This window comes from Haemaphysalis longicornis, unplaced genomic scaffold (genome assembly GCF_048455015.1).
Source record: "Haemaphysalis longicornis isolate Haplotype H1 unplaced genomic scaffold, Haemaphysalis longicornis Haplotype H1 scaffold_10, whole genome shotgun sequence".
In the NCBI taxonomy this organism is placed as follows: domain Eukaryota; kingdom Metazoa; phylum Arthropoda; class Arachnida; order Ixodida; family Ixodidae; genus Haemaphysalis; species Haemaphysalis longicornis.
In genome coordinates, this window is record NW_027526204.1 from 43,700,160 (window position 1) to 43,722,244 (window position 22,085).

The 22,085-nt window shown below is 45.7% G+C and overlaps 1 protein-coding gene across 1 annotated transcript in view; it reads left to right on the forward strand.

Annotated features, from left to right (window-relative positions):
• Window positions 1-439: 439 nt before the first annotated feature.
• Pka-r2 (cAMP-dependent protein kinase type II regulatory subunit) overlaps window positions 440-22,085 on the forward strand; it is a 131,984-nt gene continuing 110,338 nt past the window's right edge. The window contains exon 1 of the mRNA XM_077689289.1: window positions 440-854. Coding sequence (XP_077545415.1) covers window positions 623-854 — 232 coding nt within the window. The 5' untranslated portion in view covers window positions 440-622. The remainder of the gene's footprint in view (window positions 855-22,085) is intronic.

Consider the following 22,085-nt stretch of genomic DNA (forward strand, 5'->3'; position numbering starts at 1 on the left):
ACCGGGCACTTACACATGCAGAGCGCGGATGCGGAAGTGTCATCCAATACAGGCGAGCGCCTAGCGCGCAAAAACACCGCGGTCGCGCTGGGTAAGACTAGTGTGCCACCTGTGCGCTTCCGAGCAGCGTTTCATATGCGCAGCTGTCCAGCCATCTGGCCGCCGCTACTGTTTGTAGAAGCTTAATCGGCGCTTCTCGTTGACGAGCACTTAATCGAACATCCCTCGTCGCCGCGACATATCAATCTGTCGCTGCGCACGCCACCGTTTCGCCGCGTCCGCCTTATCGCGTCGCCCATTTCCCGTGTCTCGCCGCTCACGGATTTTCTTTTGAAAAATTCTCCCGGTGCAAATTTGCGGGCCAATTTTAGCATCGCGCGCGAGCAGGCGTGGCCGATCGCCTGGCGGCGCTGGCTTCGGCGCCGTAGCAGACGGCGCGCTGTGGCGCGCTGCTCGTCGTCGTGTGCGCTTCATTAGCGTATGCGCGGGGAGGAGGAGAGCGGGCGAAAGCCGAGCATCGCTGTTTGCGGCGAAAGCAGCGTGTCCTCCGGCGTGACCTCCGTGGTGGTGGTGGTGGTGTTTGTTGTTGTGCCGCCGGCGCGGATGCACTGCTAGAGCCAGCATGAATCGGCCACGGTACGACGTCCCGCCGGAGCTGACGAACCTTCTGCTCGAGTTCACGGTGAACGTGATGATCGAGCGGCCCAGCGACCTGGTGGAGTACGCTGCGCGATACTTCGCCGGGCTCCGCGACGAGCGGCAGCGCAGCGGCTCGTCCGGCCGGCCGCCGGCGATCGCCGAGAACGACGAGGCCATCTACAGCGACGAGGACGAGCCCATGCCCCCGCCTCCCCGTAAGTGGCCCCCCTCCCCGGGTCTAGGCCTAACCGGCGGCCGGCTTCCCCGGAAGCCGAGTCGCCCGAAACCTACGGCCACCCGACGCCGCCGCGGCCGCCGGGACGCCGGGGCCGTGCTCGTTGCTCGCGAACGCTCCGGTAGGAAGGCTTCGTTCGCCGCGAACGTGGGGGAAGTTGAAGGCCTCCTGCTCGCGGAAGCCACTTGTGGCTGGCGACCCGCAGCGCGCTTGGTTTCGCGCACAGCCACCGGTGGGTTTGGGAAATGCAGCGCATCGGTGCACACTTACGAAACCGCGCGGGCTACGCTGCCGTGCTGCCCTGGGCTCTGGCGTAACGGGGAACTTCCACTGCTGTTGGTGTGTGACCCGAGAGTTTGCACTGCGAATACGAGCGCGAGCCGTCCCCTCGGCGAGATCGGCCCAACGCTCAGAAAAAAAAAAAAAAAAGCGGGGGGGGGGGGTGTATACATAATTACTGCTGTCAAGGTCGTTCCCCTTTAAAACGCACCGTGCAAGCCTTAATCTCAACCGAATGTGTATGTAGCAGAATGAGCATTTCATTTGTTAGAGGAGAAGCGACGCTGAATAAACGCCCACAATCTCAGTCCGTTGGTGTGTTGGTGGTGTTTTCGGAATGGTTGGTTTTGTGTTTCTGCATAAGCTGACGCCGAAACTCCCGTCTCTGTGACGAAGCTTTCAGACGAGAGTCAGTGGCGCACGGTGTTATGTGCAGCTGTTGAAAGCAGTGAGCATTGATGATTGCGGTCACACGGAGCCATGGTTTTTTGCCCTGCAATGAAGTGCCCAACTTCATCACAAATTCACGAGCTTTGGAACACAGAGACTGGCCCGAAGTCTCGAATGACGCGGAAAGTTATTTGCGCTTTTCGACTTCAGGTGCAGTCATTTGTACAGTTATGTAGCTTCGTCACAATTCCCGGTGCACTTCGAATGTGTCTCCAAACATGCTACCGTTACAAAGCGACCTTGATGCATTACGTTCACTTATCAGCCTGTTGTGACGCGCATACCTGCCCGTTATGTGGACAGCTAGTGATAGCCCTTGCTTATATCTGTTCTGGGATTATCAGATGGCCATCCAACATACGCTATCTCCTATCTCTGTCGTCGTCTTTTGTTTTGCACTTGGGGTCCCCAAAACAGTACTTCTTGACATTTCCACTTAGCGACTCGAGACTTGGTTTGTGCACAATGCCTGAGTCACAGGACACTTACAGATTACGTTTGTTTCGTAACAATGCTTCCTGACGCGGAGCGCTTGCCATTTGAACGGTCAACAATGGGCGCAGCAAAAGCGAAAGAGCACCAACTATTACAACATTTTGATCGCAGTACAACATCGTTCAATACACAAACGTTTGTTCTCAGATCTAACAGCCTTAGTAGTTCCCCCTAACCATTTTAGTCTGTTTTGTTGGCATGTGCGCCGTGTACCGTTCCAGTTGTCGCTTCGTGGCTGCCAGCCAATTTGGCACGCAGTGAAGGACCTCGACGACAGTTCACGGCGCACACCGAGAGAGTCTTTCATGTAATCGGTTTAGCGCAAAATCTGCCTGTGGTGAAGCGCTCTAATGAGACAAATGGGCTAGCGCGAAGAACAAATGTCTTGCCGTGTAGTCCATGTGTTCGCCACTTGTTCACGTCGCACAATGTTCCGGTGAGCAGTTAGATTCCGTGGAAAGAGAAGTGTGATCGTATTCGCTGAGTTTGTTGGCTGTGGCCAACGTAGTAGTTCCATTGGAAGACATGGCTTTGCCCACAATCTCGTCACCATTGGGAGCAGAGTGGAATCAGGGTGTATCTTGTCTCAAAGAGGACTTGTGTAAAAGCAAAAGCATACAAAAAAAATTGGCGGAGCTCGGCGCATTGTAATTTGGGGTAAATAACGAGCCAAACACAAAAGGCTGTCTTTTTTTTTCTCGCATGCATTGGCAATTACTTCTTTTGCAATTGAAAGTTGTACCTTCATTTTGCCTCCTTGTGATCAACTTGGAGGGCAATGGATATTTTAAATAATTGTCACTGAGAGCGTGTAATTCACAGCGAGATCGGCTAATGAAATTGAAAAAAAAAAAAATCTTGCTGTGGATGTTTGCTGTATGGGGAAGCTTTCAGTTTTATGGAAGGCGTATTTACCCCGAAATCGACTGCACAGATGGACATACCAAAGAAACGGAAGTGCTGAAGCACGATGCCAGGAATTGAATCACTGCCTAGAGGCCTCCTAGATATTTGCACTCCAGTGTTTTTATGTTTTAAGCCAACTTCATAAGCAGGATGCGCTCACTTCCTGTGGGGCAGAGAATGACGTTTCTCTTGTTGCGCTTATCCTTGCCCTGGTTTAAAGTGTCGCTGGCCTTTGCCTTTTAGTTGACCTATGTTTGTAAACAGGTGTTGCTTTCTATACAGTGGGCGTTTGTGCGCTCAGCAGTGTGGTGGACTTTCGCTGGCAGCCGAGATTGTGTCACCGTCCTGTGTCATCGTCAGTATTTAGATGCTTCAGTGGAGGGGTTCGATGAAAGTAGCAAGGGTTTTTGGGGATATACCTTACGAGTGGAATGGCTGCAGGGGTTTTTATTTAAACATTTTGAGTGAAAATGGAGAATGCGGCTACCACCCAGAGAAAAATAGACGTGTTTGTATTTGTTAACATTAGCTTTCATGAGCATGTTTCAAAGAAAAAGGAATTTGTGGTCCTATCATTTGTTGTTGTTGCTCAGTCTTATCGTTCAGGCATGTTCCCGTGCCCCCAACTTCTTCTTACATGCCAAATAAAGGGCGCCCTCAGTGTTAATTACAATCATTGGTGCGCACAGGTGCAAACCTGGTGTTTCTTTTTTGCACCCTAACTTGTTCAGGAAAGGGACATGCACCTACACAGTGTAGGTGTGGTCATAGGGATCAGCACTTCAAACAGAAGTGAGGTGTCGACGTAGCAGAGTCTATGCAATAATGAAGTTTCAGACGATTGGCAGTACACACCAAAAACTGCACAGGCATTCCCGCATGCAGGTTATTCTACAAAATAAAAAAAATAAGCAATATACATTCTATTCATTGTTCTTCCAACCCTTGTTGAGGGCCAAATTTCACCCTTTTTCTTTTTCTCCATCCAGGTTTGTGGCTGGAAATTGACTGGCACGGTGATGTGCACACAAACACTTTTAATCAATCAAACAATCAATTAATCAATCAATCAATCAGTAAACAGTAGAACAGTGATTGACACTGTTCCTCTTACACTCACGCACACACACACCCACACTCTCACTTTGTCATGTCTATACTTTTGAGGTGTACTATACTGAGGGGCAGCCGTTCTAAAGGGAGTGAATTTGTATTCTAGAAGGCAAAAAAAAAAATTCAAGGTTTAAAACGAAGGCTTTCATTAGCATTGTCCCTTCCAAAAGCTCATCAGTCATTTTCGGGTGATCGTCTTTTCAAGAAAAGTGATCCATCATTTTCAGAGAATCGCACCGAAACACGAAACAATTCCTCGAGTAATTTGCGTGTTTTTTATTGTTGCTCAATCTTAGCAGAAGATCGTTGCACTGCAAAATGTATGCAAGAGCATATGCGTGCATGCCTTGACCTTTCCTTCTCGAAAAACACCACTGAAACCTACCTCCTTTTGTCTGAAGTCACAGCAGCTTTTCGCAACATTCATTATCCAAAGTAGTTTTAAATCATCGGTCACTGTACCTGGGGCTTCCCTCCCCATCTCTCCCCCTCTTGTACTTTGGTCATTGACATTTCTGACCTAATTAAATCTCTTTGGTTATAGATTCATGGTGTATCATTTAGTGATGAAATAGAAAAAAAAAAATGTGAAACGGAATTATAGAAAATGGAGAAAGAAACGGGAAAAAAATTTCCGTTGTTTCGCAGACAGCAATGACTGCTTTTAACAATAATGGAATTTTTTTTTGCGGACATGGCATTTTTGACATTGTTAGCTTATGTAATTGGTATCCTCACAACACTATTGTTGCTCTGCAATGTATCCTTGATCAAACTTGATAAGCATGACACAGAAGCTGTATAGCCTTCAGTACAGCCAAACTTCCAGCGGTGTTTTAATTCCCGATTCTTATTTTGTCACACCGGCACTACTTAATCCCAATCATCAATCCTGTAATTAGCTTCCGAGAGCACCTTCGAAATGCCTCTTTATTGCATTTGTGGCGACAAATGAAACGAATAATTGACCAGTACTTTTCATTGCTGAAGCTTTTTGCAACGCTGAAAGGTTTTGCAAAGATTGATCACTTCAGTAGGGTAAACTTTACAACGTGCAACTTCATCGACGCGTAACGTCATTTTTTTGTGCGGGAGACTGCTCATCATGTGTTAGCATTCAATAATGTCAACCATGACGCCGCTCAGGCTAGACTGCAGGGAATGCTGGGAGCACATCTATTTCTATATCAACTCTGTCTGAGTAAAAATGCAGTTGATAGCAATGTGAAATAAGGAAAAATAAAAATTTTTAATTCAACGGTAGGATAACACCACTGGGGGGACCGGTGTCTTTGTAATGACAAAACTGGAGCTTTTAATAAGAGCTCACCAACGCTACTTCATTTTGCATTTTAACAAAAGTACGCTATCGGAACTGCCTCAATCATCGTCCCGTGAATTTTGTGAATCCACGGGTCCTGTGCCAGGAAGGAATGCGTGACTTTGTATACTATATAGAAATTGACTTTGTATACTATATACTAGGCTTTTTCCAGCCTTCAGTGGTGTCGTTTCAGTGGAGCAGCTGGCTACCCGAGTGATTTGTCATCATGAGGCATGTGTCACAGCTGGTCTCTTCTGCAGTGTCTGTGGTTAAAAATGAAATTATTTTTCCAGCTGGGACTTCATACTGTTACTTCCCCTAAGCATGAGGTTTTACAGGTATCGTGTCGTGTGTTTGCCAATGTGCTATTCCTATGGTCTTGTTGAAAACAGTTTGGCTATCAGAAACAGTATTGAACTCGCAGAACTTTGTAGTGTCCAGCTAACGGTGTATGTTGGGAGGATAGTCTCGGGTAATTTTGTTTGGTCTTCGCTTACTCATGCAAGATCCTTCAATGATCCACGGTGCCCTTGAAGGGCATTACATGGAGGCCATTTCACATGCAAGCTTTACGCACAGCCAGGTATGATTGGCTAATGCGTGGCAGCATGAAATTCTTATTTTTAGAGGTTCCTCTTTTTGCAAAAAGATAGGTTATCTGCGGTCTAAAAATGGTATTTGGATAGAGTCGTTGCTTAAGATGCACTTATGAAGGAGCAACAAGGTGGCAGTTTATCGGTAATAGACTTGTAATACTGGTCTGAATGTTCATTGAATGATTGTGTTTTAGCAGTTTGTTGAAAATAAAGGTGAACTTTGTGTGTAAAGGCAGACTAAAGGAATTCTGATAGGAGTGACAGATGTACCATCTATGAACTAATTTTTCTAATTCTTTCTTTGGCTCCCAATTTCTGCAATCTTGGTTGACTTATACCGCAGCCATATGTACCTCAGTAATGTCATTACTGATTTAGGGCATTGAGGAATCAATTCGTATTATTTAGGCAGTCCATGCTATACCACTTAACTATGGAGGCACTAGACGTGATGATGCGTATTGGAATCTTAAAAGTTGTAGATGCAGCACGAAAACGTGGCAAGGTGTAGAGCGGGTTTAAAATAGTGAGAATAAAAAAAATATTTTTTAAAAGATAGCGTGAACATCGTTTGGCAGCCAAAATCCGATTATAGCGCATTGTGGCTGTTCACAAGTAGAGTAGCCTGACATTTTACCATTTTCCAGCCTTATACTCTTTTCGTGACTTTTTCGGACAGCTGTGACATTTCTTTACAAATACAGAAACACGGGACGCAGATGCAAGGCAAAATGTCAGTGAACACGCACGAACGTAGGAAGCTGCAAAATGTAGGTTGCCAGCGGGGCACGAAAAATTGGCTCGCTTTGACGACGTTTCCACGTCAACACCCTCATGCCGAGAGTTTTTTTGGCCTTATTCCATGTCCATCACGCCGGAGAGTACACAGATTTAAGGCGAATGAACTGTGCGCAGAACTTCCAAGGGTAGCATTACAGTAAAGAGTAGCATTACGCTAAATAGTGTTAGATTTTTATATGTTGTAGTGAATTAATGACATTAAAATTTAAGGCATTAAGCGCTTAAAGTTTTACATGTGCATGTGGCAGAGGTAGGTATTGGTCTCAGTTGGCTTACTAATGTTTATAACTGAAGTAGGGCTTCTGTGTTGCTGCCTTTTATTGTCACATAATCTCTAATATCTAGAAAGAACGTTGCACAGAAATATGGATGTCTCAACGAGAATATAGGCATTTATGCAGATAAAAATGAATAAAAATGCTTTAAAGGCAGTCATAAATGTCTTATAGTTCCTTCATCAGGTTAAAGAACTGAGCCCGTAAACTAGATGCTGCAGTTTTACGACTGCAATTTGTCATGCAAAAGTTCGTTTGAATGTTGTTCAGTAATATAACATGCTTTACCCGTAAAAGCTTTCTGGATACAAATAAAAACAAATTAACCTTAACCTAAACCAAAATTAAAATTTCGTGGACCAAGGCAAGGTCGAACCTCATTAAAAAAAGTGGCCCGGTTTTCTATTATGCTGGAAATAAAAAAGTAAAATAAAAAAAATGACTTTTTGCAAGCCAACTTTTTCAATCTAGCCTTTTAAGGCGTGTCACACTTCGTGAGATGAGATATTGTGGGTGGGACCCAATAACCTTAGTTCACCGCAACCCTGGATATATTGTAAGGCAGTTACAAAACTTCAAGAAAATAAATCTTAATTAAAAGATTCTTCTACGTTTTGTTAGGTTGAGTGCTCGCAGGCCAATTCTTGCCAGAATGCATTGCTTGACCATGTAATGAGAATACCACTCTGCTCACGCACATACGTCTTGACAAAAGCATTTTGGCATGTATTCAGGGCTAGGAAGGAATTGGGTGATTTGAAATCTGTCCCTTTAAATGCCGATTCCTCTGTAAGTGGCATATCATTTCCTTCCGAACAAAGTTGTGTGGATATATAAACTGCCTGACCTTTCGTGTGAAGAGAAGTTGCGTGGGTTATTCAGGCTTCGTGTGAGGGTTTGTCCTTTGTGGTGGCTGGGTTCACAATTGCTCACAATTCTACCTAACTGAGGTCGACACTTCGGTGACTCTGACAATGACGCCACAGGTGCATGTGTCATCGTCTATGTTCGAATGGCTTGAAGTTTGAAGTCGCAGTTCACATTCAGACGCGTACAATGGCTGATGAGGCTGGCAAAAAAGGGCGCTTTGAAAAAGAAAGAAAAAAGCTTTGAAAAGGTTTTGCTCAGAACGTGCTTTCTGAACACTTCGATGGCCTGTTCTCGCAATTTGTGCCGTACAAATTTCTTACACCGCTGATTTGACGTCATTTGTGGGAATAGCGATAGTATAACACCTGGCTTTCTTATTCATGGAAAACTTGAAAACAGACAACCCCACCCTCAATTTGCAAAATTTGTTTTAACAATGAAAACTTTATGTGAAGGCATGGCTGCTTCCATGAATGAGTAGAATTCACGTTTTTAGAGTACAGTGGTTTTTGTCTTGTCCCAATTCAATAGTTCTCTCAAAAAGAGAAAATGAAGGGAAGACGTACGAATGTTTCAAGATATCAATTTTAGCGTACCAACATTCTCCTGTTTCTGCATGTAATAAACGTAGGGGCCAGGAATGGGTCTCATAATACAGTGATAATAAATGACCTTTGTTGTAAATGTTCGTCGAAAAAGTCAGCAATTTGCAAGAAATATGCTTTTAGTCTTAGTGGTCATGTTGGTATAATGGGCTGGAAAGCTATTTTTGGGCTATCTTTTAATATGTAGAAACTGATTTCACCACAAAAGTTTACAGTTCCATGTAGTACCATGTAATGTGTGGAAAGCTCATTCGAGTGGGGTCTGGCCATCACTGAAGACATCACTGGTCTTGCTGTATGTAAAAACTGAAAATGTAACCACGCCATTTCCTAAAACCAAATGTGTAGCCATTCATAAGCAGACCGCAGATATAAAGACGGTGTTTGCTTGATACTTTGTGAACCATTCAACACCCACATAGTCATACTGCACTTATTTCTGGTCCGATATTGTGCTAAATTTTGGCCCATAAGGGTGATTTAAAATAAAATGTTTCGGCTCTTGTACTGACCTTGTTGCCACTTTTCTTTTAAGTGCAGAGAACTTTAGGGGCTCGCCTTGTCGTCGTAGCTCGCTCGCTGGACCCAAGTAGAGCCACACGGCGTTCTGTCGTAGCGGCTGTCGCGCGGCGTAACCCAGAGGCTTCGAAAGCCAAGGGGTTTATATAGCCGTAAGCATTCGAAACTCGCGAACGCTTGGCGCTTGTCATACATCTCCCCGTTGTTTAGCGCAAAGAAAACTGCGGGTACATTTGAGGCAAAATTTACATGTAATTAAGTGGCAGCACCCGCGTTCATTTAGTTAGGAACGTCCGTTGGGTTGGTTTTTACGATAGTAAGCGAAAAAAAGTGGCAGTGCAACGCTGGCACGTGCGGAAGGAAAAGCAAGTACAAAGAGAACAGAACTCCCGCTGGTGCAGTTTCAGGCAGGGGGTGTGCGAGCACTGCAAAGGTGGGAAATTTGAAATGTGTTGGGTGGTAGCAGTGAGTGGATAACGGCGCCACAGCCCCTTATGACGAATCACTGCTCTGCACTTCCGACAGCTTTTACATTGAATGTAACGGCTTCAATTTTTTCTACTCCTCGTTGCTGGTTTTAGCATCGTGTACGTTGGGCATTGTTTTTTCCGGATGCCGTCGTGAGCTAGTCGCTACGCTACACACGGGTGCCATGACAATTGGAAGCCGTTTGCAAAACCGCACGTCCCGTACGCCTCTGTATCCGCTGTCGGCTCTGCATCCTGCGTTGCGCACGCACCTGTTCAAGCGTGTCCCAAAAACACTCTGCCAGCTTTTCTGTCGCACATAAGCTTATGTACGGACAAAAAAAAAATGCTGGAACTCAATGGCACTCGTTCACAACACCACCATTTGCAAATATATCTATATACATGCACGTAATGTAGTGACTCACTTTTTTTTACGTTTCCATTGGGTATTTAATGCATATCACTGCATCTTGGCCATCATGGCAGGCAAACTATAGCGTCAGCTGTTAGTGCGGCTTTCCTTTTTCCTTTTATCGTTCCAGAAAACAGCCACTGTCATTATCATCTTGCGATTGCTCAATCAGATGAGTGCTGTTCTACTGTAACTGCCACTACTGTCTATCAGTGTGGTGCCAGGCGGCAGAAATGCATAATGAAAGCCAGGTTTCGCATAGCTATCTGCTTGCTTGATAACGCAGGGAGAGAACTGCATGGCAAGGCGAACTTTGTGGTGAGAGGCAACTTCAAAGCAAAGTCAGCAATGTCTGCCAATGTACACGAGGATGTGACCCTGTCCATTATGGGAACTCTTGTGATTGCATGGGCGATGAGGCCCCCCCAGAGTCATGGCAAGGATGTTACAAGGTCACTGGCTTGAAAAGTGTCTGTTACAGGCGCAGGGGAGCAAATTTCGTGTGTTGGGTCTCAATTTAAAAGTGATGTTAGTGCACTGTTTCACTCTGTTTGTTCACCGCGAAAACTTTAGGCAGCTCTCTGGTTGTTTCGCTTGTATAGCACGGATGTTGATGTTGCTGGCACGGTCACAGTTTTTTGAACATACTAGAGAGGAGTCTGCTTGTAATATTGTATCGAAGGTGAAAACGTGTTAAGGGGACCAAATCGACGCTGGGAGGGATTATTTTACATAGGTAGGAAATAAAGGCACAGCGTAGCAATAAAAGAGAAAAAAAAATTGTGTTTTCTTCCGTTTTCTGCATTTGTATTGTGTTTTTTTTTTGTGGCAGAGGTACTGCGCAAATATTTATCGCGTATGATTGCTTCCTACAAACCTGTGTTTCCCCAGAGTTACAGCAGCAAACCAATTTCATCAACCGCTTAATCTGCGGCGTAATCTGCTGTGGGATTGAGATCGGCTGCTGTCGGAGCTGTCGGAGCGCTTGTGGGCAGCTTTTAATCTTCGGTTGGTTCTGTTTAAAGCGTTAAAGGAGTACTGACACGAAATTTCAAAGCTGAGATAACTATGTAAAACGCTTCCTTTTTATCAGGAGATATCTCCCAGCAAGTTTCAACAGCAACCGTTCAGCGAAACATATTTAAAATCCATTTTAGTCTTCGCCCGCACGAGAAAGCCCAGAGCGGGCCGACGTGACATCATCTGCTACGTGCCCCAAACTGTCGACGTCGGGGCTCCCGTGACGAAGCCGACGCGCTGGCTGTGGTTGGCGCGCGCTGCTCGGGCGTGTGTACACGTCATGGTTTTGCGACTGACGTCATGCTGCCCGGGCCTGTGGGGACGGCGAAAACCTCGGCCGGTCTGGGCGCGCGCGTGCGCTCGCTCGCGCGCGCTTCCAGAGAGGCAGCGATACGGCAAGAATGGTGACGTCATGTTATACATGCTGTCATGGCGGCCGCTCGGCGTTTTTCAGTCGAAACCGAAACTGGCACGAATAAACGACGCCGTAAATGAATGTTTACGCTGCGCTCGACCGTCTAATCTGTCATTCTATGATTAGTGGGCTGGTAGGCACGCATAGCAGCGAAAAAAACGTAACATAAAAATTTCGTGTCAGTACTCCTTTAAGAAATGTTAACAGCTTTGGCATGCATCAGGAGCTGGGACATTCATAATAAAGGGATTGGATTTGGTTCTGTTTAAAGCGTTAAGAAATGTTAATAGCTTTGGCATGCATCAGGAGCTGGGACAATCATAATAAAGGGATTGGGTTAGGAATGAGGCTTCTTATGTGCCTTGAGTATGGTGATCGTACAGTGCAGTTTTGGAATCAGTACGGAAGTGAAGGGGAGTAAATTATTATGGGTTAACGTTAACACTTGCTGTTGCTGCCAATGATTTGTTGGCCTCTGGGGGAAGATTCTGAATGGTTTTTCCGCAATATTGTCATGATATTCGCGGCATACTGGGATCTGCTAGGGGAACTTACGGTCGCTAGACAAAATTTATGCATGGCTTTAGTTAAAAGCTAAGCCGGTTTTTCGAGTAAGTTTTGTTGCCACAAAAGCATTCTGTTCTCCTGTTCGCAAACATTTTTTTAAAGAGGATTTTACGGGTAACAATGAGGTTGTTGTGCAAACCTCTTAATTGCCAAAATAATTAAAAAAGTGATGTGTTTTGCTATTGGTTGCACCTTGCTGAGGATTAGATTGTACTGCTAATTTTCTTCACACGTAAATATTTGTCTCTTGTTAACATGCAAAGTGGATGAAGCTCATTGTATTCGCAACATCGCTGGCTCATGTATAAGCCAACCGCTTGTCACACTATACGTTAAACTGATATGCTCAGCTGCGATTTCAGTCTTATTCGTTCTTTGCTCTCAGCCTACTCACTGTTTTTTGCTTACCGTTTTTCTTTAAAAAAATATTTTCATTTAAAACTAGCTCCGAGCAATTTGAGGGTAGTGAAGTTATATGGAAATCAGTACTAGCCGCAAAGACAGGGGTACTTATCGACAGTCATTGTGGTTAAACGTTGTAGTGGCAGCATCGTTTTGGCAGGTGAATAGAATTGAATAATTGCATCCGTCATGAGTCATTTGCACTTAGGCGCCGTTGCAAGCAACAGCTCAATAATGACCACCATTTACAATGTACTCTCTGCTTAGCTGTTCACTGCGAGAGTAGTAACAGTAATTAGACGGTAGCTGTAACAATTCTGTAAGAGCAGTAAATAAGAATAATTATACACTGGCCACCAATCAAGCCAACTCTGACCACCTATAAAGATTGAGACCATCGCGGGTGCGGCCTTGCGTGCAGATAGGAAGCCCAAGGGCGCGTCCAAGTCGACCGAGATCAAGCCAGCGGGCAGCCGCAGCATACCACTGGCTCGCTCCGCAGACAGTTCGGCTCCACAAATACTGTGACTGGCCGTCAACAACTGGCTATGATCACGGCTGTTCGAGGCATTCCTGTACAACATGGAGGGAAGACACTTGCGCTCTGTCCTAACCGCAACTCTCTGCTTCCAGGACGGGAAGAAGCCGTTTGGCACACACTGTCAGGTGGGGAAGGTCACCCACAATGATTGCCTGGACAGTTGGTATCAGATTGGCAACTGTTCATTAATAATGCTCGTCGTTAGGCCAATTGACTTTATCCTCTGTAGTAACTTCAGCAGAAAACAAAAACTGTAAACAAAAGTGAACTGTGCCGGTCATGTGTGCGCCTCATCCTCTGTGTTCTTCGTACTATAAAATATTCTTTAGCACTTTATTTTTTTTTAACGTCTTTAGCCTGGGATCGTGACGCCCAGTGACATTGGGCGGATGACATCCTGGGCTGTTAAGTGCTCCGCATGTAAAAAAAAAAAAAAAAAAGAAAAAGAACCGTCTCGTATGTACGTGTCAACTTTCTCCTCTTCAGTACGCCACTCGAGCCATACACGGACTTACGTAATCATTTTAAGAAAAGCAATTCCATTTGCAATAGCGGCACGGAGTGTCTGCTGACACAGCCTAATTGCGGCCCATCTATTTTCGTCGCATCTGCTATTTCAGAAGCGAACTTTTTCTTGCTCATGTCGATTACGGAAACCACGCTGTGTCAGCGCACCTTCTGTGTCCTATCGCAAGAGGAATTACATTTCTTTTCTAGGACGGTTATAGAATCCTGCCCATAAGCATTGAAGAGAGGAGAGTTGGCGTGTTATGTGTTCTTTTTTTCCCGAAGTATGCCTCGTTTGAATTTTGCGGTTGTGGTGTTGTGTCGTTTCTTTGCTCAGCGCTACTGGTCTCATTACCTAATGATGTTGCACTGGTTTTCAGTGTGTTTTAATGATATCTCCGTCTCAGAAATATTGATTTTCACCCGATGCATTCCACGGTTAGAGGCGCCCTATTGCGCGCCAAAAGCGGCGTTGTTGTCCACTAAAATTAATGCCCTCCGCTCTAAAGAGCGCAACAAACAAAAAAAAGTAAAAGAACACTTGAAAATTTTTCGAATCTGGGCCAGTGCAAATGTGGATTGACAACGATAAAATAAATAACTTAGTTTGAAAATAAAATTGGGCAAACTTGAGTTGGTGTTGTACTCGGACTAGGTCTCCAGAGTTGGAGCCAACTGCATTACGAAAAGGAAATCAAATTGCGGGGTTTAGCGCGCGCTTGGGGTACGAGGCGCGCTCTAGTAGTGGGCTCCGGATTAATTTTGACAACCCGGTAATCTAACTTGCGGTGAAAGTTATTCACACGCGCGTTTTCGCTTTTCGCTTCCACCTGAAAAGCGGCCGTAGCGTCCTGGGGCTCTGTAGCAAATCGCCTTAGCCACTGAGCCACCGCGGCGGGTTATATGCTGCACCAGCACGTTGGCAGTGACGGAAAGCCCAGTACATGCGGCGCTGACGTCATTTCCGGTGAACGTGACGGCCCGTGAGTAGGGCAGTTGTATGCCAGCCACGTACAGCTCTGATTCTGGGGGAGCTGAAGTGTTGTCAGCGCCTGCCGAAGTGATTTGCGCCAGAAGACGAATAAACCAGAACGAAGAACGATACGCAGACACGATAAAGTGGTAAAAAAATTTTTGAAGCGTATCCTCAGGGGAAGCCATAGCGCTTTCCCTTTAGTTCAGTTCGGTTTGCTCATGTTACAGAATTAGAGAACCATTTGGCTAGTATTTGTTCCAGATGGAAAGTCGCTTTATTTGCATCCAGCAACAGGGAATGAGCACAGTGGTCAAAGAAAGGTCAGTAAACGCAGCATTTAACAATCATGGCATCAATAAAAGTTGGCCAAGGCGTTGGGCTGCTGTGCACGGCGCTATATGTGTGGTTGTACGGTTATGACGGTTGCGGTTACGGTTATGACTACGGTTATACGATTCCCGGCCGCGGCGGTCGCTTTTTTGATGGAGGTGAAAAGCAAAACGCCCGTGTGTACGAGATTTCGGCACACGTTAAAGATCACCAGGCTGTCAGAATTAATCCGGAGCCCTCCACGACGGCGCGCCTCATCGCCTGCATTGCGTCGGCGCGTTAAACCCTACAATCAGTCAACATCAGTAAAAGATCGCGGATCGATATTTTTACGAACTTAGCTCGTGCTAAAACACGGGGAACATTCGCGACACTGCAGTCGCGCCCCCGGATAGCACAACTGCTCCGTGCACACAACGCATGCAGAGACATTAAGCAGAAGCATTTCACACGCGATACTCCAAGGCATTCACATTCGTGCATGAAAGCGGTCTTGAGTGTGTCTGCCGATCATTTATTTGTCGGTTCACGTAGAGACTGTGTGGGTTAAGCGCACTAACGTGCCACTATGTTTAGCCCGCGGATTTACACGGGTCGTCATAGCCTACGTCAGCAAACCGGCGCTGGCAATAGTGAGAGGAGAACGACGCAGATCACTAGTTTAACATGCGTGTAAGTTGACCGAAAAAACTTGAACCGCAGCCGATACATGCTGTTTTGGACTTTGTGGTAAGGTGACTGGCGGTGTTTACAAGTCACTGCAGGGTCCCTTTTAGGAAGCCTAGGAAGCTAGGAGCTTAACTCTTGCACATATTAAATTTTATACGCGAGTAGGCGGGTAATTTTGCGCGAGAAGTGTCTCTTCGACGGAAAGGGGTAGAAAAGAAAAAAGGTATACATTATCCCGGCAACCGGAAGAATTACCGTCAAAAATTTCTCACGCAGCCGCCTTTCATTGGCTAAGCATGCTACACGGAGATTTTATGGGATAAATATTCCCTAAAATGCCACGCTCGCAGCTGTCCCTGTAGCGCTGTGGTATTGTACTCGTTTTTAAACGATAAGGCTCATGTTCGAGTCCCCCCTTTCGATGATTTTTTTTTAGCTTTCAGAATTTTTCCGTCATCATAATTTTCTTAATACTTTTTTTACCCTGGTTTTTAATATGTCAAGAGATCGACGCACAGGACTTCTAGAATGGATTGAATTACGTTTAATATAGGTTGTGTCCTGTGTCGCTGGGCTGGGTTAGATTAAGTTTGTTGCAGTTGGGCTGGATTTGGGTAGGTTATGCCGCGTTCGGTTAGGTTACGCAAGGTTCGGTGAGGCTATGTTATGTTACGTTGCGTTGGGACGTAATATTATTCAGCAAATTTTAGGCCAGCCAGCTTTTATGGAAACTGCCGTGAGAATTTCCCGTAGGTAATTCTCACGGCTGCCGTGAGATTAGACGCAGCCAAAGAAAAATGGCTGCGGTTTAGCTCAGCTATGACCTTGAATGTGCAAACCAAAAGCTTGGCTTACTCTGGTTGAGTCTTGGTGTCGCTCGGTTAACCTTTGATGTAGCTGTAATGCCGACCACGGCTCGAAGCCGTTTGGTCCCGTGCAACGCTCACAGAAGGAGGCCCGGCCTCGCTTTTATTCACGGCGAACGCGGCGCAAGATGAGTCACGTAGCCCGAGACGACCCAGCGGCGCATGCGTGGGACGTTGCGGGGGTGGTCGGGTGCCGATAAGCTGATCGGCCGCAACCGCCGCGGCCGGCGCCGCTCGTGGTTGAGCAGAACGACTGAAAGCGGGGTTTTGTGCCCCGCTTTCAGCGCTGAAAACGGGTCCGGCGAATCACGCGATGAGCTTCGAGGGGTGTGTCGCAGGGGGTTTGCGCATCCGCGGCGAAACCGCTGGACGAAAGTGAGCTAGGAGCTTGTTTGCTGCTGCGTATTGTGTAATATAACTGTCGCAGTGTCTGGGCTCTTTGTGTAAAAAGGGGCTTGTTAGTGTAATAGTGCTTGGTGTATCTAGTGAAATAGTTGGGTGATTTGGTGATCACCCACTCCCCTCAGTAATGCCCCTCGGACCTCAGAGTACGTGAATGAATGAATAAGTATATATATATACACACAAAAACGGCGGATTCTTTGTCGACTTCTATTTTCGCTTATTTATCACTGTATCAAAGAAATATGACAAACATACGTCATTCGGCACTATTAAATATTTCTAAAAAAGCCAAATGGCATTGGCAAAAACGACTGCAACATTGATAAATAAATATATATATATATATATATATATATATATATATATATATATATATATATCAAGGTTGCAGTCGTCATTGCCAGTGCTATTCGGCTTTTTTTCGAAATATTTAATAGGGCCGAATGACGTGTGCTTGTCACGTTTCTTTTGATTCATTGATAAATAAGCGAAAATATAAGTCGAGAAAAAATCCGCCGTTTTCCGGGAGCGGGACTCGAACCCACATCTCCGCATAACCGGTGCGGTGCGTGTTATATATATATATATATATATATATATATATATATATATATATATATATATATATATATATATATATATATATATATATATATATATATATATATATATATATATATATATATATATATATATATATATATATATATATATATATATATATATATATATATATCAGTGTGTCGAACCGAAAAAAATACCGGTTCGGTTACGGTTCTGGTTCAGGCGACATCATTTCGTTCCGGTTCAGTTCCGGTTTGACAACATCACGTACCTGTTCCGGAGCTTGAACCGGTTCGATGAGTGAAATTATCATTGAAATTATAAAAAAAATGAGTAGTTTAAAACGACAGCCAAATCAAAATACAAACAGAAATCTGCTGTTCCTCAAGGGCAGTGGCGCAATGGCAAAGCAAACTTTAAACAATTACGAGATATTAGAAAAACAGATGAAGTGGCGACGATTTACCACCTACTTTCCCGCCCAGACTTTGTTGTCCTAGCGACTATTCATAAAGCCACCGCCAAGAGATATGACTGTGGGATATATTTTCTGCCCTTTCCTTTTTTGTTTTAAATCGCAATCGTCGCTATGGAATCGCCCATCACGATAACCTTGAGGCCTTAAATTTAGGCCTGCGTACTGGCGCGTTCAAATACCAGCGCTTAATACCAATGGCGCACATTTTTTATATTTGTACCAAAACAGAAAAATCCTACAACAGGCACATAAATACTACCAATGAATTAGGTTATTTGGTCACCCTGAATAATTTGTTAGCTGTCACCTTATCGAATGTGTTAGCCACACTTTTGTTAAAAGTAAGCTTTAGTTAACGCTCAGTCACTGCATTATTGCTCTGACCACTGCAATTCCTTTTGCGATAGCTATACCGGATGTGTGCATTACAATCAGTATGTCATCGTACCGCCTGACCCCCGGCCATCGTTCCGTGTGCTACATTACAGAAACTTAACAGATTATGCTGTTGCAAAATGAAAGGGAAATTTGACTTGCGGAGCATGAGATGGGACTTTTTTGGGTAGACGCTCTTTAATTCGTCCACAGCAGTACTCCCCTCCGGAACGAGTATATCAGTAGAAGTAATGTAGCGAGTTGGGCAGTCAGTACAAGTGCACCTTCGAACAAAAGCAGATCTGAAAGAGACAAAACTGCATCAGCAGCAAACGGCTCAGCCACTGAGCAGCTCCTGCGGTCACACTTGTCAAGCATTAACAATTTGCAGGTGTCGGACCTTTTAAACAAATTACGAAATGCAAAAAGTTTGCACGCATCGGGTGTGGGCTTTCGCTGTTGCGCAATGGAGCACTCCTGCAGCCTCATTGCTCCAAAAAAGTCGCAGCTAGGGAAGGGCAAAGTCGTTTTATATCCCCTGCAAGCTGCCGAAAATGACATTTCGTTTGGTCAGCTTGCACTACACTCGCGCCTCCAGCAGCAACAGACCGTTGCTACATTGGTGCTCATTCATTTCCCCTGTTGTTACACAGAGCGTGATAGTGTTCAATTGTCTGGAAGGGAACGTGCGTGAGCGGGTACGAAGTTGATGGTACGTGAAAGAAAAAAAAAAACGCCTGAATTTCATTGGCTGTGCAATATCAACCATGGAGGGTCGAACCGTTTCGGCATGAACCGGTAACCGTTATTTCTTTTTTCGGGTCAGTTCCGGTTCGGGTTCAGCGTGCTCAAAAAATAACGGTTCGGTTCCGGTTCGATACCCTTATATATATATATATATATATATATATATATATATATATATATATATATATATATATATATATATATATATAATCCTGGGAGTAGTAGAACTTTGAAGATGGTAGAGAACACAAGAGAAGAAAAACTTCGAACAAGGTAAAAGCACGATTGTGGCCTACGTTTCAGCAAAGAGAACTTGCTTTCCTCAGGGCAAGTTCTTCAGGGCCCTGAGGAAAGCAAGTTCTCTTTGCTGAAACGTAGGCCACAATCGTGCTTTTACCTTGTTCGAAGTTTTTCTACTCTTATATATATATATATATATATATATATATATATATATATATATATATATATATATATATATATATATATATATATATATATATATATATATATATATATATATATATATATATATAATTTCTATGAATAAACACATGAATCAGAATCAACACGTGGAGCAGCGGAACAAGGTTATTATTCCTTGTAGAGCTCAGTTCCTTCCTTTGCCAGTTTTCGAGGTTCCGGCGGCAACCGACCTTGTTCGATCGATGGCGACGTCTTCCCCCAGATTCCCTTCCCTCAACGCTTCCACCGCTCCCCGTTTTCGCCACTGGTTGGCAGCTGGAAGTGAAGGGTGCTCCGAGAATTGTGAAGAATACGTCCTCCGCTATTTTTTATGCGGAAGCTTTCGAGTGTCGTGACCTTTATTTCCTCCGAACGCGATTTCTTTTCGAGAAAAATGCTGCCAAGTATAGTACCACTGGCACGACATACAAATAAGACCCGCTTGTTACCTTGGTTGAAAAAAAGAAAATGAAACTGACCCCAAGCCGACTTACTTCTTCAGCTCAGTTGGTTGTTCTGGACTGTTTGTTTGTTGGGCCAAATTGTCGGCGCAGAGTGGTCATTTCCCCGCGGACTGTAGGGCCGGAGAAATTACGTTTCAGCCTGAAAAGGCTCCTGAAAAAAAGTTCTCTTCAGCCGCTCTCGGATAGGCCTGCACACGCACGCACGCACGCACGCACGCAAGCAAGCATGCAAGCAAGCAAGCAAGCAAGCAAGCAAACGGTGTCGTCCAACTCACAACTCAATTTAATATGTTCGAAAGTGAAAAAGCATGCTGGAACCTTCACTAAAAAGGATTGCGTTTGTGTGTGCGTGCGTGTGCGTGTGCGTGCGCGCGCGCGCTAAGGCGTTACGCTGCTCAGCACAAGGTCGCGGTTCGATTCTCGGCCGCGGCGGCCTCTTTTCTGATGGAGGCGAAAAGCAAAAACGCCAGTGTGTACGAGATTTCGGCGCACGTTAAAGATCCCCAGGTGGTCAAACTTAATCCGGAGCCCTCCACTACGGCGCGCCTCATCGCCTGCGTTGCGTCGGCGCGTTAAACCCTTCAATCAATCATCAAATGATAGTCTTTCATCCAGCGGCCGTGACCGTACAATCAATCAATCAATCTCCGAACACCATGGCAGTCGGAGGGGTGAGGTGTCGGATGGTATTGGTAGGACGTGTCCCTTTCCGTTTGCACCCAACCAAACACCGTGCCGGCGCCGCCGGCGCACGTCGACATTCTCGGCTGCACCCACACCAGGTCGTATAATGCACGGCGATTCGAGCACGAGCGCAAGTAACGCGACGCCGCGAGCGGCGAGAACTTGTCGCCCACGTACACGGCTTCAGTACGCGCGATCACCTCCTGAGTGTCTTGTCGGCCTATATTACTTTACAAGATCTCTCCTTCCACGTTTCGCGGTTATCGGAAACGCATGCGAACTGGCGGGCAAACCTGGCGGAGTTACGCACGCGATAGCGCTTCTCCGGTAGCTTTACTAACTATACCCAAGGACCAGGCTCTACTAAGTACGAACTTCCAAAACCCCCTGCACCGAAAAAAGAAGGATCGCAATTCTATAGAGGGCGCTACTGAGGGCGCCATGTCGGGGCCAGCTTCTACGTCAAGAGGATCCTTTGCGACCAGCGCCGGAGCCACGTTTTCCCAGACGCTGCGGGGAGGGCCCTTATGAACCCCGGACCTATGAGGGAATAGAACACCCTTATCATGGTCCTGCAACATTATCGCGGAGGCAGAGGTGAAGGCGGTTGTCTGGGCAGTCACCAACGAGGCTTCTACGAACAGACTCACCAGTATCTACATCGGCAGCGGAACTATACTTAGAGCGGGGCCCAATGCGCAGATCGGGTCTCTCCCCTTCTCGGTAACACGAATAAACACGGTGAGGGTGATCAGAGTTATACCGGTTATATTGACTGGGCATTCAACGAGAGAGCCACCGTGATAGTTGCGAAGCTCTGCTCTGGGAGCGTGCGAACAGTGGCCAAGGCCAGGCGCACCCTTCGTTCGTGCATGCCGGAGCACGGCGTCTTCTCCGCCACCCCCCTTTCCTTCCGAATCGTTCTCACACCGACAACCGACATGTCCATTTGACACGCGCAAACACGACCACTTCAAACACCTACCAGGTTGCGCCTCTTCCGAGGGAACGCAAGCAAGCTTATGTCCGCCTAGATCGAGTTTCTGATTGACCGCTCCTAACTTCGGGAATGGCTGACACTCCTCCACTACAGGAGTATGGACTTTACTGTGGAAGCCAGCAGTTGGATAACAACAAAGCGCGCCTTTGGCGTTTACTACAAACACCTTCCCCAACCCAGCTCGTCTGGCACACATACACCCAACTTTACCCAACCGCGGCCTGTCGCCTGTGCGGAGATCACGCCACCTTTCTCACATCATATAGATTCTTGGCTCCCACTAATCACCTCAGAGGAGCGCTGGAGGCCGCGCTCCGCAGCGCCGATCTGCGGATGAATTCATTCGTTCGTTCGTTCGTTCATTCATTCATTCATTCATTCGTTCATTCATTCATTCATTAATTCATTAATTCATTCATTCATTCATTCGTTCATTCATTCGTTCGTTCGTTCGTTCGTTCGTTCGTTCGTTCGTTCGTTCGTTCGTGTTCTCTTTACAGCGGTGACAATTTGGTACCATTCGGGTTGACACCGACGTCGATGACGGTAACTTTTCGCGTTTGATGAGCCCATAAGGCTTTCGGCCCAATAAATCGCGCCACATTTGCGCCCTTAACATAA